This window comes from Camelina sativa, chromosome 12, assembly GCF_030686135.1.
Source record: "Camelina sativa cultivar CO46 ecotype springtype chromosome 12, ASM3068613v1".
Classification (NCBI taxonomy): domain Eukaryota; kingdom Viridiplantae; phylum Streptophyta; class Magnoliopsida; order Brassicales; family Brassicaceae; genus Camelina; species Camelina sativa.
In genome coordinates this window covers 7512163-7531093 of record NC_141891.1, presented here as the reverse complement: position 1 = coordinate 7531093, position 18931 = coordinate 7512163, and the positions used below count along the sequence as shown (strand labels likewise).

Sequence of the window (18931 nt, the reverse complement as noted above, 5' to 3'; positions counted from 1 at the left end):
TCTAACCGGGAATCCGGTTAAGGGATCGATTAGGTTTTCGGGAATCAGTTCGGATAAAGAATAGTCTTGGAGAAGAAGGAACCGACATCCACTTCGGTGCGGCGGCCGACTCAAGCAATAGGGCAGTTTTCCATATTTCACTTCGTCTGTTAAGGAAAGTTAATATATTATGAGATCTCTGAACATGTATAAATAAGGGAGACTTCTCCATTGTAAATCATTCAGAATCTAATACAATAACCGAGTTCTCTTTTTGCTCTTTACAACAAACCCTAGTTCTTTCGAGCTCTTCTTCTTTACTCCTAATTTCAAGGCTTAGATCTATTTTCTAGAGAGATAGCTCTATTGAATTTGTTCCCCTCCATAAACAAATTCATTGTGGAAACCTAGTTTCTACAATTGGCGCCGTCCGTGGGGACGCAAATCGTCTCTAGGAAACTCTCCTGAAAGAAGCCTTGCAATAATGTCTTCCGTCGTGAACGAAGTTCCAGAAGAAAACCGCACTCCCGATCTCACGGGCATCACGCCTTCTCAGGATGACACCGCGACACTGGGTGGGTCAACTAGGCCTGTCATTGCCGTGTATTCCCGTCATCGCGTGACGGCAAATCCGGTCGGAACCTCCACCGAACTCCCAGTCGGGGTCAGATCTGATGGGGAAACCAGCCAGGGTGTAGGACGAACTCTCGAGGAGCCAGTCCACCTCGACGCAGAGCCTTCTACTGAACAAACCCACGAGGAGGCGGATGCTCGCGTAACGGAGCAGCAGAACAGCACTCAGAACGGGAACCTCCCCGTTCATACCACACCAGCGGCCCAGAATCCGCAGCTCGTTTCCATGGAGGACTTCAGAATCCTGTTCGGCACCATGACAAAAGAGATCTACCAGATGATCTCCGAAACCAACCGCAGAGTTGATGCCGTTGTGACCCAAACAACCCCATTACAGATCTCTGCTGGACAATCGCTCAACGTAGATGGTCTCACTCGTCGTCTCGATTTTTCGGAAGCACAACCGGAGCGGAGGAATCCTCCCCCTCGGACCACGTCCAGTATCCGACCAACGAATCCGAACTCACGGATACACGAAAGCATGACCGTCCCAGTCACCCGCCACGCGAACTCCGGACCTTGCTACGAACTCGAAGAAATCAGGTCACAGATTAGTGGCATGAACACTCTCCTCCATCGAGCTATCAGCACCGCTCCGGAAATCGACAGGATCGTTGAGGTAACTCGGCAGTCGCCCTTCACTCAACGAATAGCACGAGCCGCCATACCACACGTCAAACTGAAGCTGCCGGTCTATCAGGGAGACAAAGATCCGGTTCAGTTCATGACATCCTTCATGGCGACCATGTCAAAAGCTCGATTCACCGAAGAACAAAGGGACGCCGGTTGCTGTCAACTGTTCGTGGATAGCCTTTCCGGCCCTGCCTTGGTGTGGTTCACGAGGCTCGAGCCGAACTCGATTGACAACTTTGACGACCTGTCCAAGGTTTTCCTCAAGAACTACCGAATCCTCATCGAACGAGGCGTGACAAGTTCAGACCTCTGGGAGATGGCCCAGGAACGAGGGGAACCTATCGCCAACTACTTGAACAGGTTCAAAGAAAAGCTGACAAAGGTCAACATCCCGGAAGACGCAGCAATGGCGGCCTTCCGAAAAGGCTTAATCCCCGGATCGCCGTTACGAAAAGACCTTAACATCCGGGAACCCAAGGATCTCGATGATGCGTTACATCGGGCCTCCAGGTTCGCACTCGACGAGGAGGAAGAAGCCCGAATAGCCGCAAAAACTAACGACGAACAGCCGTCGCATCCTGCTAAGACTAAAAACCGGGTCGAACACCACGAACCCCGTAAGCACCACGAACCTCAGGATCGAAAAAAGGGCGTCATCCACGCAGTCTCCAAGGTGGACGGTCAGGACAAGCAGCCATCTGACCCGAAGGAACTCTACTGCGATTTTCACATGTACCCCGGTCACTCCACACAAGAGTGCGTCCATCTGAAGAACTATCTGTACGCAAAGTATCTTTCTGGCGAAGTCGAAGCTACTTATCAGCCAAAAAGCGCCCGTGGAGGCAGAGGTCGTCGAGGTGGATGGCGCGGAGGACGATCTAACCGAGGCCGTGGCGCAGGTGGCGGACGGGGTTACGATGGACCACCCAACGCAGCCCAGCAGCTAGCACCCGTGAATCACCAGGAGGAGGCGCCCCAAGCAGACGAACTGCCTGGCCCACCCAAACGACAGAGGGGACAAAACCCGGAGCGGGCTAATTCTCCTCCCCGTGGACGAATAACCATGATACTTGGTCCACCGGAGGACTGCGCGGATTCTGTTCGCGCACTCAAAAAGAGAGCACGGCAAGTTTGCGCCCTCCAAACCGCTCCGGGCGAGCCTCCGCTATGTGCGGACCCGATATCATTCACCTCAGAAGACGCCAAAGGAATCCAACACCCCCATTCAGACCCCTTGGTTATCGAAGTCTCGATGGGCGACTTCGACGTCGAACGAGTTTTGATCGACACTGGGAGCACAGTCAATGTACTCTGTTGGCAAACATTGGAAAAAATGGGCGTCACACCAGACCAACTGAAACCCGAAACTCGAACGCTGACGGGCTACGACGGGGTCGCCAAAATGTCGATGGGCGACGTGAAGCTACAAGTACGAGCTGGCGGAGTGACCCGGAAAACTAAGTTTGCAGTCGTTGATGCACCACCAATCTACAACGCTATTCTGGGGGTACCTTGGATATATGCGATGCAGGCCGTACCGTCGACCTATCACCTCTGCCTCAAATTCCCAACTCCTACAGGAATTTGCACACTTTACGGCGACCAGAGGGTGGCCAGAGTCTGCTCTGTTATCGAAAAGAAGCAGAGGAAGACGGAGACCGCATAGCAATTACAGAGCGGGGACCATCTCACTGGTCCCCGAAAGCCGGAGCGGGATCGCCTCAAGTGTCCGGAGTGCAAGATCCTACAGGCGAACATTGACCCCTCCGACCCATCGCGAACTGTCGGCATCGGGGCCGAACTCGACGAAAGCATAAAGGTCAAGCTGATCGCTTTCCTGCAATCTCGGGCTTCCACATTCGCTTGGTCAACAAAGGACATGGTCGGGATAATCCCCGAAGTCATGTGCCACAAGCTAAATATCGACCCCACGTTCAAACCGATCAGACAGAAGCGCAGGCGCCTAGGCCCGGATCGAGCCAAGGCGGTCCAGGACGAAGTGGAACGACTACTCAAGGCGGATCAAATCATGGAAGTCCAGTATCCTGATTGGTTGGCTAATCCGGTCGTAGTCAAAAAGAAAAACGGCAAGTGGAGAGTTTGCGTGGATTTCACCGATCTCAACAAAGCTTGCCCTAAGGACAGCTTTCCTCTGCCGCACATAGATCGTCTCGTCGAAGCCACGGCTGGAAACCAGCTGCTTTCGTTTATGGATGCTTTCTCAGGCTACACCAGATCGCCATGAGCTCAGCTGACCGCGAGAAAACGGCATTCATCATAGATAGGGGGACCTACTGTTACAAAGTGATGCCGTTCGGATTGAAAAACGCCGGAGCAACCTACCAGCGCTTGGTAAACATGATGTTCGCGGATCTGCTCGGCAAAACCATGGAAGTCTATATAGACGACATGCTGGTCAAGTCTCTGATCGCAGAACAGCACGTCCAACATCTGGCAGAGTGTTTCGACATCTTGGATCAATTCCAGATGAAACTAAACCCGACGAAGTGCACCTTTCGAGTAACTTCCGGGGAATTCTTGGGGTACATCGTCACTGAACGGGGAATAGAGGCAAATCCCAAGCAGATCGAAGGCATACTAGGGCTCCCGTCGCCGACCAACAAGCGAGAAGTACAACGCTTGACTGGTCGGATCGCTGCTCTGAACCGTTTCATCGCGCGCTCAACGGATAAGTGCCTCCCCTTCGCGGGAATAAGGATTTCCATTGGGACGAGGAATGCGAGATCGCCTTTCGTCAGTTGAAGGAATATTTGACCTGTCACCCAGTATTGGTCAAACCGGAGGACGGCGAAACATTGTATCTCTATGTCTTGGTGTCCAGCTCGGCCGTTAGCGGGGTGCCAGTCCGAGACGATCGCGGGGACCAGAAACCCATTTTCTACACAAGCAAAGCACTAAACGACGCGGAGTCGCGATATCCCACGCTAGAAAAATTGGCCCTTGCAGTGATCGTCGCAGCACGGAAACTACGACCCTATTTTTAGTCGCACTCTATCGTCGTGTTTACCGATCAACCACTCCGAACCATCCTTCATAGCCCCCTCCAATCCGGACGCATGGCAAAATGGGCAATCGAACTTAGCGAGTACGACATCGAATACCGTTCTCGCCCAAGCCTGAAGTCACAAGTTCTGGCTGACTTCATCACCGAATTGTCTCCCGAGCTTGACGATCCCACTTCCACGGTGGAGCAATGGACAATGTTCGTCGACGGATCGTCAACAAATCAAGGATCCGGGGTCGGGATCATACTTCGATCTCCCACCGGAGAAATTCTCGAGCAAGCGTTAAAGCTCAATTTCAAAGCATCGAACAACGAAACTGAGTACGAGGCCATTCTCGCAGGACTCCGGCTAGCCCAGGGACTTGGAGTTAAACACCTGCAGGTCTTCTGTGACTCCCAACTCGTAGTCAGCCAGTACAGCGGAGAATTCGACGCTAAAAACAAGCGAATGGGAGCATATCGACAGTTGGTCCGTGCATTATCCAGCGAGTTTACGTCGTTCTCCCTGACGAAGGTCCCATGGAACGAGAACGCATCAGCCGACGCACTCGCAGCTCTGGCAAACCGCTCCGACCCCGAGTTACGGCGTACCATTCCCATCGAATGCATCGAGGCTCCCAGCGTTGACCCGGATAGCCAGATCGCCCTCATCAATGACGACCCAACCCCGATGGAAGTCGACGAGCCAATAGAAGATATGGCAGACGTCGTCGAACCCCCCTAAGATTGGCAAACTGAGATCAAGCTTTACATCTCCGATGGCACCGTCCCGGCAGATCGATGGGCAGCTCGACGACTAAAGGCTCGGAGTGCCAGGTACATCTTGTTGGACGGGGAGCTATTTCGCCGGAGTGCTTCGGGAGTGTTCCTTACCTGTGTTACTCGGGACGAGGCCGAACGCATCATGATGGAAATGCATGAAGGCGAAGGTGGCAACCATTCCGGCGGACGCGCACTTGCTCTCAAAATCAAAAAGGACGGACACTATTGGCCCACCATGATGGCCGATTGCGAGACTTTTGCAGCCAAATGCGAAGCTTGTCAGCGCCATGGACCCATGCGGCACGTCCCGCCCGAACTATTAAACACCGTCACTGCTCCGTATCCCTTTATGCGCTGGGCCATGGATGCCATAGGACCTTTGCCGGCATCCAAATCCAAGAAATATGTTCTGGTTCTGACCGATTACTTCACCAAGTGGGTGGAAGCAGAATCTTTCACAAGGATCCAATCCTTAGACGTGACCAATTTCATATGGAAAAACATCATATGTCGCCACGGACTCCCATATGAGATCGTCACCGACAACGGTACCCAATTCACTTCGATGATCACCAGACGCTTCTTGACAAAATGGCAAATCCGTCTCAGCACTTCGACTCCTCGATACCCGCAAGACAACGGTCAAGCTGAAGCCACGAATAAATCGATCGTTGATGGGCTCAAGAAATGACTCGGTCGAAGGAAAGGAGCATGGGCAGATCACCTGGATGGTGTGCTGTGGTCATACCGCACAACCCCGCGGCGGAGCACGGGACAATCCCCTTTCTCCCTCGCATATGGTCTTGAAGCACTCGCCCCAGCTGAAGCAGGGGTCCCGACACTTCGTCGCACTATGATGATCGATAATCCTAAACTTCAACCAAGTGCCTCTCGCGGAAAATCGGGCCGGCCGACTCCAGGAAGGTGGCATACCGCCTTAACCTTTCTACGGAAGCTCGGTAGGCCCAGATATCCACGTTGAACGGGTACGCAGTATCTTCGAGAGGCTGACAATCGGCCTCCAAGAGGACGGGCACCCCCATACCTTCCAGCAGTTCTAGGCACGCCGTTCGCGCGGCAAACAGCCCGGTCATACGCCACTTCTCCAAGTAGAAACCATTGGAGATTAGTTCGTTCAGGACCCGAATGGTCCCGTCCAAACGATAAAACCGACAGATCTCGGCCAATCTTCGGCGTCTTGCCATAAGATGAGCCCCCAGCCTATAGCGGCGAGCTCGATATCTTCGAAGTTCCTGACACACAGGACTCCCTTCTGCACCCGTCATGTCAACGTACGGGACAGGAGCGCAAACTCGGAACGTCTCCGCGCTCTCGTGGGCGGAGGAGCTCTCTGAAGCTTCAGTTCGTCTCGAACTGCTTGCCGAAGCGGCAAGCCTCTCCCGAGCTTGTCTTAGCCACGCTGATCGAGTAGTCACCATCTCTTTTCTCTCAGTGATTCTCGCAAATAATGGAAGTGGTTAGAATGATCTCCCCAACCCTCAATCCTATTTATACAGGATTATGGAAAGTAACCGCCGCTAAACCCACCAATCAAAGTGAAGCGTGATTTTCGCGTTTTCCCGAGAGGAATTCTCAAAGACCGCGCGACGCATTTTATGGGGGGTGTTCATTATTTCCAAAAAGAAAAGGGAAATTTTCCTAATTTCAAAAAAAAAAAAAAAAAAAAAAAAAAAAAAAATATACACTCATAGGTATACCTTAGCTCGAACCGGACTAAGCATCTATTAGCTCGTACAAAGTTCACCCCTCGTTGACACCCTGGCCAGGTGATCAGCTCGCATAAAGACCCACTATTTTCAGGATAAGCCGAACCCAGAGTCGCCCCTGACCTTCCTACGTAGGGATAAGCCGGACCCAGAGTATTTATTCCGCATCCGCTTTTTGTTTTTGGGGTAAGCCGAACCCAGAGTATTTATTTCGCACCCAAACTTTAGTTCGGACGGAACGGTTAGCCGAACCCAGAGGATATTTTCGCAGTCCGGCATCCGAGCTAAAGCAAAGGAGATAAGCCGAGCCCAGTATCTCGCTCTCCGATTAAACACACTTTATTAACACTTCATCTCGAATTGATGTTTTCTACCATCAATTAATAAAAATTGTCTGTTGTAAGCCGGGAGGCGTCTCGCCTCTGACACATTTTTCAGATAGTAAAACAATGATTAAAGCAAATCTCTTATTATAAAATTTTATTCCAAGCGAAATTCAAGCTCGTCCGTTACATTGCAGCTAGGTATTATTAAATGATTAAATAAAACATCTTAATTCCGAACTGGTGCGCCGTTCGCAGCGATCTCACGAATGCTCGACTTGAGTCGTTTCGGCATTGGCCATAGCAATTGCAACCCAGTCTTTTCCCAATCTTCCGAACGAGTCTCCAACGCTCTGGCTTTTTGTTCAGACTCGTCAAGCAGATCCGTAGTCCTTTTCCTTTTCGCCTTGAGCAAAACAATTTCGGATTCCAGAGTCCTCAAGCGTCGATCGATTCTGCCTCTCTTCATATGAAAGTACTGAAGATCTTGAGTCAGTTCTTGGTGTGAACCCTCGATCTGCATACGCAAAATCAACCAACGGGTTAGTACGAGGAAGACAAGTTTCGATCGCTTACAAGGAAAGGAAAAAGGAAAAGAGGGTAGCGGTTACCTGACGGAAAAAGGCGTCCGCCTCGGCAAGTTCGGCATCGGTTGCACGCCGGTTAATGTAAAACGGTTTAACTTTGCCCGGAATGAAGTCGCCAATTAAAGCGGGATCCATGTGCACTGGCTTCCGATCTGATTCACTTCGGCATTCGTTGCAGTATGCAACAAGACATGGCGGCAAATCAGCTATCTTGCCAAACCCATTCTTAATCCAATCCTTTGGGTGAGATTCCAGCATCTCAAGTTTGAGTAGCAGATCTCGGTGTGATTGTTCTGATGCGGCAAGACGATTGGAATATTCCGCATGGCGATCCTCCACCTCATGAAGAAAATCGATCAGCTCGCGTCTCTCTTCTGGTCTAACGCGGGACATCAACATCCAGGACGCTCTGATGTTCGGGAAGTACGCCATCCCTCTTTCGATAGCTTCGGCATTCGAGAACGTTGGCACATCGTTGCCAACCAACGGGGACTCAACGCTGCTAATCGAGCTCGACATTGTCTTTGGTTGAAAAGCTTTCTTGGATGTTTAATCCGCAGGCAGCATTGGTTAGATTTATACACGTCTTGGGAGGTAAACTATTTAGGAGAATTGGGAACTTTCCATGCCGAATTGGAAAGTGTGCATCTTTCTCGAAATTGTCAATTTTATTTTTCAACAAAAAGGAAACAATCTTGACAAATAAGTTCCAAAAGAAGAGTGGGCCGAACGAGTCGGCAATGTTCTACAAGGGTATTCAAACCCATACTTAAATAAAATCTGAAGCGAAAGCAAAACAAAGAAAAACATAATTTTAAACGTCCACGTCACCGGATAGATCTGCTTGAAAACTCCCGGCGTTTGAGCCGAAGGGATGCTCAACGGATTCTGGAACCGTCGTTTCATCGGTCGCTGGGGGAGGAAATCCATAACCGAGCTGGTCCGGGGACATGGTAAGGTCATTTTCATTCAGCTCAAGGACATCGATCGCAGTGACAGTCTTCTCGGCTTCGGCCTTTTTCTCGTCGATCTCCCTTATTCGCTCCTCAGGAATGACAGCCCCATTCTCAATCAGATATTGTACAGCTCCCTGTACTCCGGTGGCTTGGTTCAGCAGGTCTTCTAGAGGGCGAACTTTCGCCTGCTCAACTAGATAGGCCTTGACCTTGTCTAATCGGTTTTGCGCTTTCTTCGCTGTTCGCTCCACCTTATCCCAACGATCTTTCCGAAGTCTCTTAACTTCGAATTTGAGCTGAACTTTCAGCCCTTCGCATGCCTCTTGCAGGTCGGCTTTCTCTTCCTCCAGAGTAAGCGCTCGGGAGTTCAGTTCGTTAACCTTCAGATCGATATTGGCAATGATGCCATCTTTTTCTGCAATAAGCGCCTCGAGTTCCTTGATCCTCTCGTCCTTCGCCCTGCTAGCGGCTTGGATCTCTTTTGCGCACTCTGTCACCTTTTTGAGTTCGAGATCGGACCCCTTGCTGGTTTTGACCCGCCTATCGTATTTTTGAACCAGCGTATTCATCTTGGCGGCAGTCTGCAGATCCAACGAATATGCGTCAGTCTGAAGCGTAATTGGACAAATGAAACTTTAATAAGAGTTGATAGTAAGACGAACCATTAAGTGCGATTCAGCGACGTCAAGGAATGCTTGCTTGAATTCCAATTCGTCAGCTGACGGAAGAATTCGGTTGGAAATCTTCAGAGCCCAGAAAAGTTTGCCTGAAGCCTCGCGATTGGTCACCAAGGGATAATTGCCGAAGTAATTATAGGCGAAGTGATTCGTCTTGTCATCTTTTCTTTCAAGGCGAATCGATCGGCGGACTCCAGTCCGGCTTCATCGGCCGAACGTTTGCGGCTCGGTAACGGATGCGCATCGGTGGCTGGCTCGACATTGATTTGTTTGTCTTTGTTCGTTTTCCTCTTCCTCCTTCTAGATCCAGCTTCAAGCTGGGGAACGTCTTGTTCTTGGTTCGGTGGATCGGCATTCTCTAACGCCAAAGGAAGATTTTCTTCCTCTGCAACACTTGATGGCTCGATATCTTCTCCGGGAGCCTGAGTAGGGTCGGTGACGGTCTGATCTGGGGTAGGATCTACTTCGGTTAAACCCTGGGATGGACCGATCTCGGCCTCAATGGCAGCTTGAGTTTCTCGGCGAACGATCTGAACATCTTTTGATTCCATGACACGGCATCCGGCAGGTCGTCCTAGCGAACTGGCGAAACTTGGGAAATTCGTTCTAGCTTTGCCCATTGCTGTTTCGACACGGATACGGGTAATAAAGTCCCACCGACGATTGTTCCCGGTTAACAAAACGTCTCTAACAAGAATATAGTTCGGAGCTAGGCGCGTTGCACAGAACGGACGATCTGGAAGCAGAGACACGAAAAAATTAAAACTGGTCAGCAGTGCCGAAGTCAATTGAAATAATAGAAATGTAAATCTACCAGGATTTTCATTCCACACTCTCCGGTAAAAACCCAACGGGTTAACAAATGAATACTGGTCGACGCGGACGAAGAAGTATTGATTCATATACTTCTTGAATTTATTCACTCGTTTGCCGACGAGGAAGTTATGAGCCGGTCTCATGTTCACTTCCCAGCGATTCGGACTCTTCGAGAGCTTGAAATTTGATAGCTGTTCGAAGGCTTGAACTTTAAGCTCGACTCCGACTTCGGCTGCCACGGTCAAGGCAGCCATGAAGTTGATGTTGGATGAGGGAGACACGAGATGACGAAGCCAAAGAGAAACATGATTTGCTTTTCTGAGCGAGGTAGTTTGGTTATTTCATTTTTTTAGAAAGCCTGAATCTATAATCACGGACAGAAAGTCCGAATCAGACAATATTCTTGGGATTAAATGCTTATCTCATAAATTTCTCTACTAAATAAAGTTTAGAATATGTTTGTAAATAAACGTGATTTTAACGGTAGCAAGGACTAGATATTTTAACCCCAAATACGACCAAACCAGGTCATTTTAAGTATTTAACTAACCTAACCAATTGATATTAAACCAGAAGTCGCACCGAAAAATAAAGTAGCCAATGTTTTATACTTGACAGCTGCTCTTAGTTAAGATCGAGTCTTCTTAAGACGCTATATATTTTCATGTCATTTCATTAATTATAAGAAAGAAAAAATAGATTATTAATAATGTTTATCTCCTTAGATTTAATGTTATCTCCATTACAGCATTATTAATGTTTATCTTGTTAAACCGAACCATCAAACCCAAACCCAAACCGGATACTCTTCTCCAAGTTTCATATCTCTTCCTCATCACGTATCGTATCTCACAGAAACATTATGTAAATGATCTTTAGTCGATCTTCTTTCCTGTATTGTAAACACCTTACAATGTTAATAAGCATCTTAATTCTCCACAGACCTTCACCTTTGTTCATATCTCCTTAGATTTAATGCTATCTTCGTCTTCTTCTATATATTATATCTCCAAGGCGTTATCTCTATATTACTCTTAGACGACCAAATCAGCAAAATAGTTTTAGGGTTTTCGACGATGTCTCAGCTCATCAACCGACTCTTGAAACCATCTGTCTGCAAAAATGTCATCGTAAGTTTCTTTATTTGTTATGCGATATGACTTGGATTTTCCTTTTGGTTCTTACTCATTGTATATATGGCATGCATGCAGAGATACAACAACACGAAGGTTCGGATGTTCTGCTCTAAGCCAACACACCCGTACTTGTTGATTGACCACCTCCTTAAGACCAACAAGTACTCTCACAATGATCAAGTATACTACGATGATAAATACAAAGAGAAACTCGTGATTAAGGACAAGGGACTCCGAGAAGAGGTCCGAGTGGCGATGACCGATGGAATTCCACATAATAAAGATGGATACAGAGTTACCTTGGAGAAATCGGAGGGTAATGATTCAACAAATCTCATGCTGGTCAGTAACACACCATCTGACTCGGTCAAACTCCATCTACCTCCTCTGCCTAGTAGTTCTCGAATCCAGAACGTGGCAGTGTCCAACTCTCGTAACATGAGGAAGCATGAACTGGTAGTGGCGGTCAAGTTATTGGGATCTCACGTGTATCTGTGCGAGCCCTTCAGCGGCTCTTGCTCTCGATGGATCAACTTCGATACCTCTGGTTCTGTACACCCTTTCTCGAGTCTAATGTATTCAAAGAAGAACAAAAAGTTTCTCACTGTTTGTCCTTCTGGACAGTACTATTGGTCCTTGGATCTCCACGCAAAGGAGAAGGAAGATTTCGAACCCAAGTTCCACTACTTGTCTAAGTGTAATCAAACGGACCATGTAAGTAAGGTGCTTCGGACGAATTTGGAAGAGTTCATCTGGTGTTCCAGAACGGACCACTTCGTGGAGTCACCCTCCGGCGAACATTTCCTCGTCAAGTGGTACATAATAACTTATTTCTTTTGAAATATGCATGCAGAAGTTGGTAATTTAATATATGCTGAAACATATAGATATCTTATTTGCAGGTTCGGCCAGGAAGACAAGAACTGGGATAAGGGAACAATCTTCCATACAACAAAAGGGTTTTTGGTGTTTAGAGTAGATACAATTTGCGGTGACTTGGTTTACACGGAAGACATTGGAGATCTTTGTATCTTTCTTGGACATAATGAAGCATGCTGTGTCCCGGCAAGCTCGTCTCCTGGACTCAGGCCTAACTATATCTATTATGTGGGCCGTAACTTTGGTGTTCACGACATCGCAGCCGATATTAGCACTACCTTCTTCACAAAAGATAACCTTCCATTAACATCAACTGAGTTCCCTTACTGGCCTGCTCCATCCTCTTACTAGTGACTTTGATATCATTGGATGTCATTTTATACTGCGTGTCTCTTTGTGGCCTTCAATATTATTTCGTTAATGTTTTTGGGTTTGGTTCATGTAGTACTTACTAGTTAATTAATGTTTTTTTTTTTTTTGGTTAGTAGATCTCTGACTAGTTGGAATCAAACATGGCAGAACTCGTTTTACCTTTCTTAATCACAACTAGCTCAACGCATATAAATAATTTGCAGGGTAAAGGCAAACAAGTTCTGAAATATTTTTTAAAATAGGCAGAGACAAAATGACACGTAATTAAAATGCCTAAGAAATCATCAGTGGGTAGAGAGTTGTCTAGTAGAAAGAAACACCCTAAAGAAAACGTTTCACCAAAAAAAAAAAACACCCTAAAGAAAACAAAAGTAACCAAGAGAAAGTGAGATATTATTAACTGAGATGTTGTAACTCTAGAGGAGCATATGATGATGGTAAATATATTTTAACCGTAATATTTTTCCCCAAAACAAATGTACAAAAATCTGATTATTTAACAGTTCTTGATTCTGCAGTACTAACCAAGTAAAATGGTAGGTTTGAGAGAAATGTTTAATGTTTTGTTCACCATAATACATTGGGCCTTGTGCAACCGGGTCACTTGTTAATTACAAAAAAACCATGTAAAACCATAACCGGCACGGTTAAATTTAGTTCTAGTGATTAGACTTGGTTTCATACTCTTCTTGTTTGAGTATTTCAAAGTATTTGAAAACATATATAACTAGATTATGACCCGTTCAATGTGCGGGTTTATAATTTTAAAAATAAAATTAAATTTATCAAAAGTAAATATTTTTAGTAAGTAAATAGATACACCGAGGTGTCCAATGTGATATTTGATGTAAAAGATGCGACTATACGGTTGAAACTATTAATCATGTTTTTATTTTGAATGTCCTCGTTCGTGTGAAGTTTTGGATTTATCTCTGACTCCGGTTTTATCACAGGGTTTACCATATGAGTCGGTATACTCGAATTTGGAATTTGTTTTCTGGAGGGACGCCTCTCAACAGGGTGATCCTGATCAACTTCTTCAATTACCATGGATTTTATGGGCAATCTGGAAAACCATAAAAAAAATCAAGGTTAAAAGATAGAGGCGAATGATATAATTACTTAGACTTTGGGTGATAATTTAGCCTGGGAATATGCGCTCTCTTTTACGACAGTCATGTCAGCTCCATCTTCGTATTCAGATGTCCAGATTTCTTCACCTTGTTGTCAGATTGATGGTTCTTGGAAAGCAACCAATGTGCATTCATGATTGGGCTGGTGGTGTTGCGTTGGTGAGGAGCGAACCTTGTTGTTGGGGGACAAGTGTCTAAACCAGAGCCCTTCCCCCTGCATTCGGAGTTAAAAACGTTGTTGTGGGCCATTGAGCGGATACGTGTTGAAGGGATTGCTTGTCAACGTTTTGAGACTGATTGTGCTGAGTTACTCACTGATACTAAGATTTTTGTATGTCCTAGCAGGTCTCAATTAACCTTATGTGTTGTAATACTTAAGGTTGTCAATCCAGTTGGGAAGGTTCACTATCACTCAAGATGCAATCAAGCAATCACAAGTCAAGCCAATTCAAGAAGAGTGTTTGTCTAACAATCCTAGAATGGTCAAAATGCAAAACCGAAATGAGTCACAGAACTAGAAACGAGAATGCATGAAAAGAAGTGGAAATGAATAAAAACATAAACGAGTCTAAGCATGAAATAAAAAGCAAGAAGCGAAACAGTCTGAGGAATGTAATAAAAATCAGAAGGAAAGAAGTCCTAAGGATGGGAGTAATTGATGTCGGTGGAGTATCCTAGTCTAAAGAGTGTTTAACATGCCACAAGCAAACTATCCCTAAACAATGAACATCACAACCTAGCTAATCCAATCTCTTGGCAAAAGCTACTCAGACTCAACCACTTCCATACCTAGCTCTCGCTAGAGGATCATGGTCGAGCAGGCATTACAAACAAGTTCATTCATGTCAACAAACATCCAAGACAACTAATCTCTTAGGCTAGGAACGTAAGTCTCTATCACTAGTTGGTCAGACATTTCATCAAACACCTTTTGGGTGTGGAAATGTCTCAAACTTAGTCTCAATTGATCAGAGAAAAGCTAGTATTTCTTACTCTAGTCCAGAAGGGAATCATGCAATCAACGTTTAAACACTCTACATCCTAAGATCCTCCACCTAATATATCCATCCTCAAGAACTAACACACTACTTAGATCCGAAAATCATAGTCAAGGATGCAAACCCAGAAAACATTGAAACAAGCATTCCTAGATAGATTAAAATGTGAAGAACAACTTTGTAAAAGAAATCAAATCAAAATACTGAATAAGTTCAAAGATATCGGGATACAAAGTCAGAGTACGTTTTTGGTGGCTAGGGAAACCTTACAAAAGAAAACGAGATAAAAACTAAGATGTCCAAAACAAGACTTAACAAAATGTATATATAGTAAAAACGCGTGAATCCCTAAAACTTAAAACGACAAGATAGAGCGTCGGTTTGGGAGTCTCCCGAAGCATGTCAGACGGAGCGTCTTCCTGGTATAAGCGATTTTGTCCGTGTGCGTCCAGTGGCTCGATTGGTGTGAGTAGGAGTGGCTCGAGTGGTGTGAATAGGAGTGGCTCGAGTGGTGTGAGTAGGAGTGGCTCGAGTGGTGTGAGTGAAAATGGCTCGAGCTGGGTGTATACGCATCCACTAAAACAATGATAACTCTTGAACCACACCTCCGATTGGCTTGAAATAAACGGCATTGGAAAGATGACTCAATTCTCTACAACTTTTATGAAGACGTCAAAAGCTGAATCCCTAGACCGATGGCTCGAGTGATGACTCGATTGAGGCAGTTGAGGATGGCTCGATTGTGGAAGTTGAGGATGGCTCGATTGATGAGGTTGAGGATGGCTCGATTGATGCAGCTGAGAGTGGCTCGATTGCGGAGGTTGAGAGTGGCTCGATTGCGGAGGTTGAGCATGGCTCGATTGCGGAGGTTGAGCATGGCTCGATTGCGGAGGTTGAGCGTGGCTCGATCCTCTGCGCTTCCAACGTCTTCTAGACACCTTAAATACTCCGAAATGCACAATGTATGCAAGGATGATGCATAAACTTTCTAAACATGCAAAGTGTACGAAAGAGGTTCTAAAATGATGCAAAACGACTAGTTGTCCTAGCTAAATTCATGACAAATACAGGCTAAGGAGATGCAAAATATAGACATATCACTCACTATGGTGCAGTCTTCTGAATATTGGCCGTCCTTCTCCAACTTGCTCAATGAGTTTAACTCGCTGGAGTCTTTCCCACTATTCTCCATCTCTTGGATCCCGCTTGCGTCAAATACGAAGGCGGATTGTCTTGCTAGTGCTTCGTGTTCTCTTATCTCTGAAGTTTCTTTTGTAAATCCTTTCCCTCCGGTTTGGACAGCTAACCGAGAAATTTCCTTTTAATTGTTTGATTGAAAAAAAAACAGTAAATAGATACACTTTTAGTTAAAGAAAATAGATGTTGATGAGTTCAAAATTATTAAAATTAAATTAAATTTAACAAAGAATATATATTTAGTTCTTTTCGTAAGTAAAAATAATATATAAAAGTAAAGTGATAAACTTTTAATTATAGAAAATAGTTTTTTTTTCTTTTTTTGCTATAATACACTAATGTAGATCCATTTACAAATCTACTATCTACATCACTACTAAAAGTGTATTTGTACACACAAATATATTTTAATATTAAAATATACTCTTTAGTCTTTACTACTACCAACAAATTGTTTTTATGAACACATTAAATAATATATTATATGTCTCTTTACTTTAACATTTGTGTAGTTATTAAAACGCATATGTTAATCTTACATACTTCTATCTTATATATTACAATAGCAGTCTTTTTGAATAAATTATTGGAAAAATGATTGCCAGCTACTTGAAGTATACGCCAACACATAGCCACACATACAAACAATATAAATGTCTTGTTAACTACGTGAACTATTGTCATCACATAAGGACATCCATAAACAAACATAGGTTATGTGTACAACACCATAAACATTCGAGGTCTGCCCGAACCCGGCGTTGACCAGAGTTGACCGGCGTTGACTAGTATTGACCGGCGTTGACCAGAAAAAAATATTCAAAAAAATATTTTTTTTTCTAAAAATAATAATGATTTTGTTTTTATGTATTTTTGATAAAAAAAAAATAAAAAAAGATAAATGATTTGTATAATTTACAAAAACAACATATAACAACAAAAAAATACAAGAAAATTATTTACCAAAATAAAAATAAAAATAATATGAAAAACAAAATTTGTGGTATATAGAGTAACTAATTTTGTTAAGCCTAGGGGTGAACAACTCTCATTCATCCCTCTTAATTAACAAATCAGAATACAATAATATGGCATGTCATATCATATTTTTTAAAAGATATCTTTTATTAATAAAATTATATCATTTTGGATTTACAAAAGAGTGGTTAGGGTATACATTTTACAGTTAAACGAAATAATATGTCGGTTTGGGTTTACAAAAGAGTGGTTAGGTTTTAGATTTTCCTATTAAATAAAATTATATGCCTGTTTGGATTTATAAAAGAGTGTTTAGGGTTTAGATTTTACAATTAAACAAAATTATATTTCGGTTTGAGTTTATAATAAATGGTTAGAGTTTTATATGTGATAATTAAAAACTGTGATATAATATTAAAATTAACAATTTTAAAATTGATTGATCAACATATTTTGTTTCTTTAATTAAGATTTGTTTCCTTAATTTAAAGGGGATGAATAAGAGAGGTTCGCCCGTAAGGGTGAACCCACGAATTGTCTGTTTCTTCAGAAAATATACCAAAAATAATATAATAAAACTATACCACCAAAATTTGATGTGTAGTAGATTTTTTCATAAACAATTACAAATTTATACTCTTTCTATTTAAATATCATTTTTAATTTTGTATTTTCAAAAATACATAAAAACAAAATCATTATTATTTTTAGAAAAAAAAATATTTTTTTGAATATTTTTTTCTGGTCAACGCCGGTCAATACTGGTCAACGCCGGTCAACTCTGGTCAACGCCGGGTTCCGGCAGACCTCGAATGTTTATGGTGTTGTACACATAACCTATGTTTGTTTATGGATGTCCTTATGTGATGACAATAGTTCACGTAGTTAACAAGACATTTATATTGTTTGTATGTGTGGCTATGTGTTGGCGTATACTTCAAGTAGCTGGCAATCATTTTTCCTAAATTATTTGATTGGTGAAAAAAATATGAGACAATCTAAGTTTTTTATATGTTTTTTTCAACAATATTTTTCTTTGTGTAAAGGTGAGTATTTATATTTTTTTAGAAACAGTGATTAATTGTATAATTTTCCCAATCATTTTTTTCTTATATAAAAAGTAATATTTTTTTTTGTATAATTAGCAACTTAAAATTAAAATAGTAAACAATATTATAATTTCAAATTTTATGATATATATATATATATATAATTTCCTTATAATGATTTTTTCTAAATTAGGTTTTGAATTTTTACATTTTTTATATTTTATAATTTTAGTAAATTTAAAATTGACATGTGTTAATATCTGAATGATACAATTGACACATGTCACGATCTTGTTAATTAGTAATTTTGACATCAAGCTTTATATAATAAGATGTGACTCTTGAATATATTTTCTAGTTAGCTTACTAAATAAAGTTTAGAAAATATTAATTAAAGTCCACTGAGGTCCCTTACTGCCCTTCTCCAATTCCTCTCTACTCTTAATAATATAGTTAGAGGATAAAATATACATCAGATGCCATTTGAAGGCCCAGTTTTCTTATTGTCAGCTCAAACACAAAACATTAGTCAGAATATAACATGTGGTATACCGTAGTATTGTTTGTTTATTTTACATAACCGTAATTTAATAAACGTAATTAGATATGCCTAATATTCAAATATCGATGGTATTAACAAAATAACTAAGTGATGATTTACTAACAGTTAATGAAATAATTTTTAGTTTATATTAATACCCAAACCCATCCCACTAGATATCCAAACACAATTATCTTCTTTGCTTAAGTACAACATGCACGTTTTTCAAAATTCAAATAACGAAAAATGCAAAAAAATATAGTACCAAAAATCTTGCTAATCAAGTATACAACATCTTCAAAATATCTAAATTTTAGAATTGTTTACATATGTATTGACGTAAAGATTAATTTGGGATTTGCACATACATTTTTATTGTTAGCATTAAATATTGTAATGAATTAAGGAGATATTTTACAAAATATTTAGGAATTTTACAAAATAAATATTTAATGAGATATTGTAATTAGTCGTTGATTGATTAAAGAGAAATTTTAGAAATTTTTGTTCTGTACAAAATCTTGGTTTTA

General features: G+C 43.1%; 2 protein-coding genes and 1 pseudogene across 2 annotated transcripts; 2 read left to right on the top strand and 1 right to left on the bottom strand.

The window, feature by feature from the left end:
- Window positions 1–463: 463 nt before the first annotated feature.
- LOC147930265 (uncharacterized) lies at window positions 464–4008 on the top strand (annotated as a pseudogene).
- A 4475-nt stretch (window positions 4009–8483) lies between these two features.
- On the bottom strand, window positions 8484–10372 carry LOC147930264 (meiosis-specific protein ASY2-like). Its single transcript, XM_087476785.1, has 3 exons — window positions 9428–10372; window positions 9288–9368; window positions 8484–9206 (listed from the first exon to the last, which is right to left on the bottom strand). Exons 1-3 carry the CDS (start codon window positions 10370–10372, stop codon window positions 8484–8486), a joined length of 1749 nt encoding a protein of 582 aa, XP_087332911.1.
- An 822-nt stretch (window positions 10373–11194) lies between these two features.
- On the top strand, window positions 11195–12484 carry LOC104733294 (uncharacterized). Its single transcript, XM_087478053.1, has 3 exons — window positions 11195–11248; window positions 11330–12069; window positions 12157–12484. The coding sequence occupies exons 1-3, from the start codon at window positions 11195–11197 to the stop codon at window positions 12482–12484; spliced, it is 1122 nt and encodes a 373-aa protein (XP_087334179.1).
- The last annotated feature ends 6447 nt before the right edge of the window (window positions 12485–18931 follow it).

Excerpts from the sequence above, each read along its gene's own strand:
- LOC147930264 (XM_087476785.1), bottom strand. The coding sequence starts at position 10,372 with ATGGCTGCCTTGACCGTGGCAGCCGAAGTCGGAGTCGAGCTTAAAGTT. Across the intron at positions 9,369-9,427 it reads CTTCGCCTATAATTACTTCG|ATTTCCAACCGAATTCTTCC; the intron begins GCAATTATCCCT and ends TGGGCTCTGAAG. Across the intron at positions 9,207-9,287 it reads TCGCTGAATCGCACTTAATG|ACTGCCGCCAAGATGAATAC; the intron begins GTTCGTCTTACT and ends TTGGATCTGCAG.
- LOC104733294 (XM_087478053.1), top strand. The coding sequence starts at position 11,195 with ATGTCTCAGCTCATCAACCGACTCTTGAAACCATCTGTCTGCAAAAAT. Across the intron at positions 11,249-11,329 it reads CTGTCTGCAAAAATGTCATC|AGATACAACAACACGAAGGT; the intron begins GTAAGTTTCTTT and ends GCATGCATGCAG. Across the intron at positions 12,070-12,156 it reads GAACATTTCCTCGTCAAGTG|GTTCGGCCAGGAAGACAAGA; the intron begins GTACATAATAAC and ends TCTTATTTGCAG.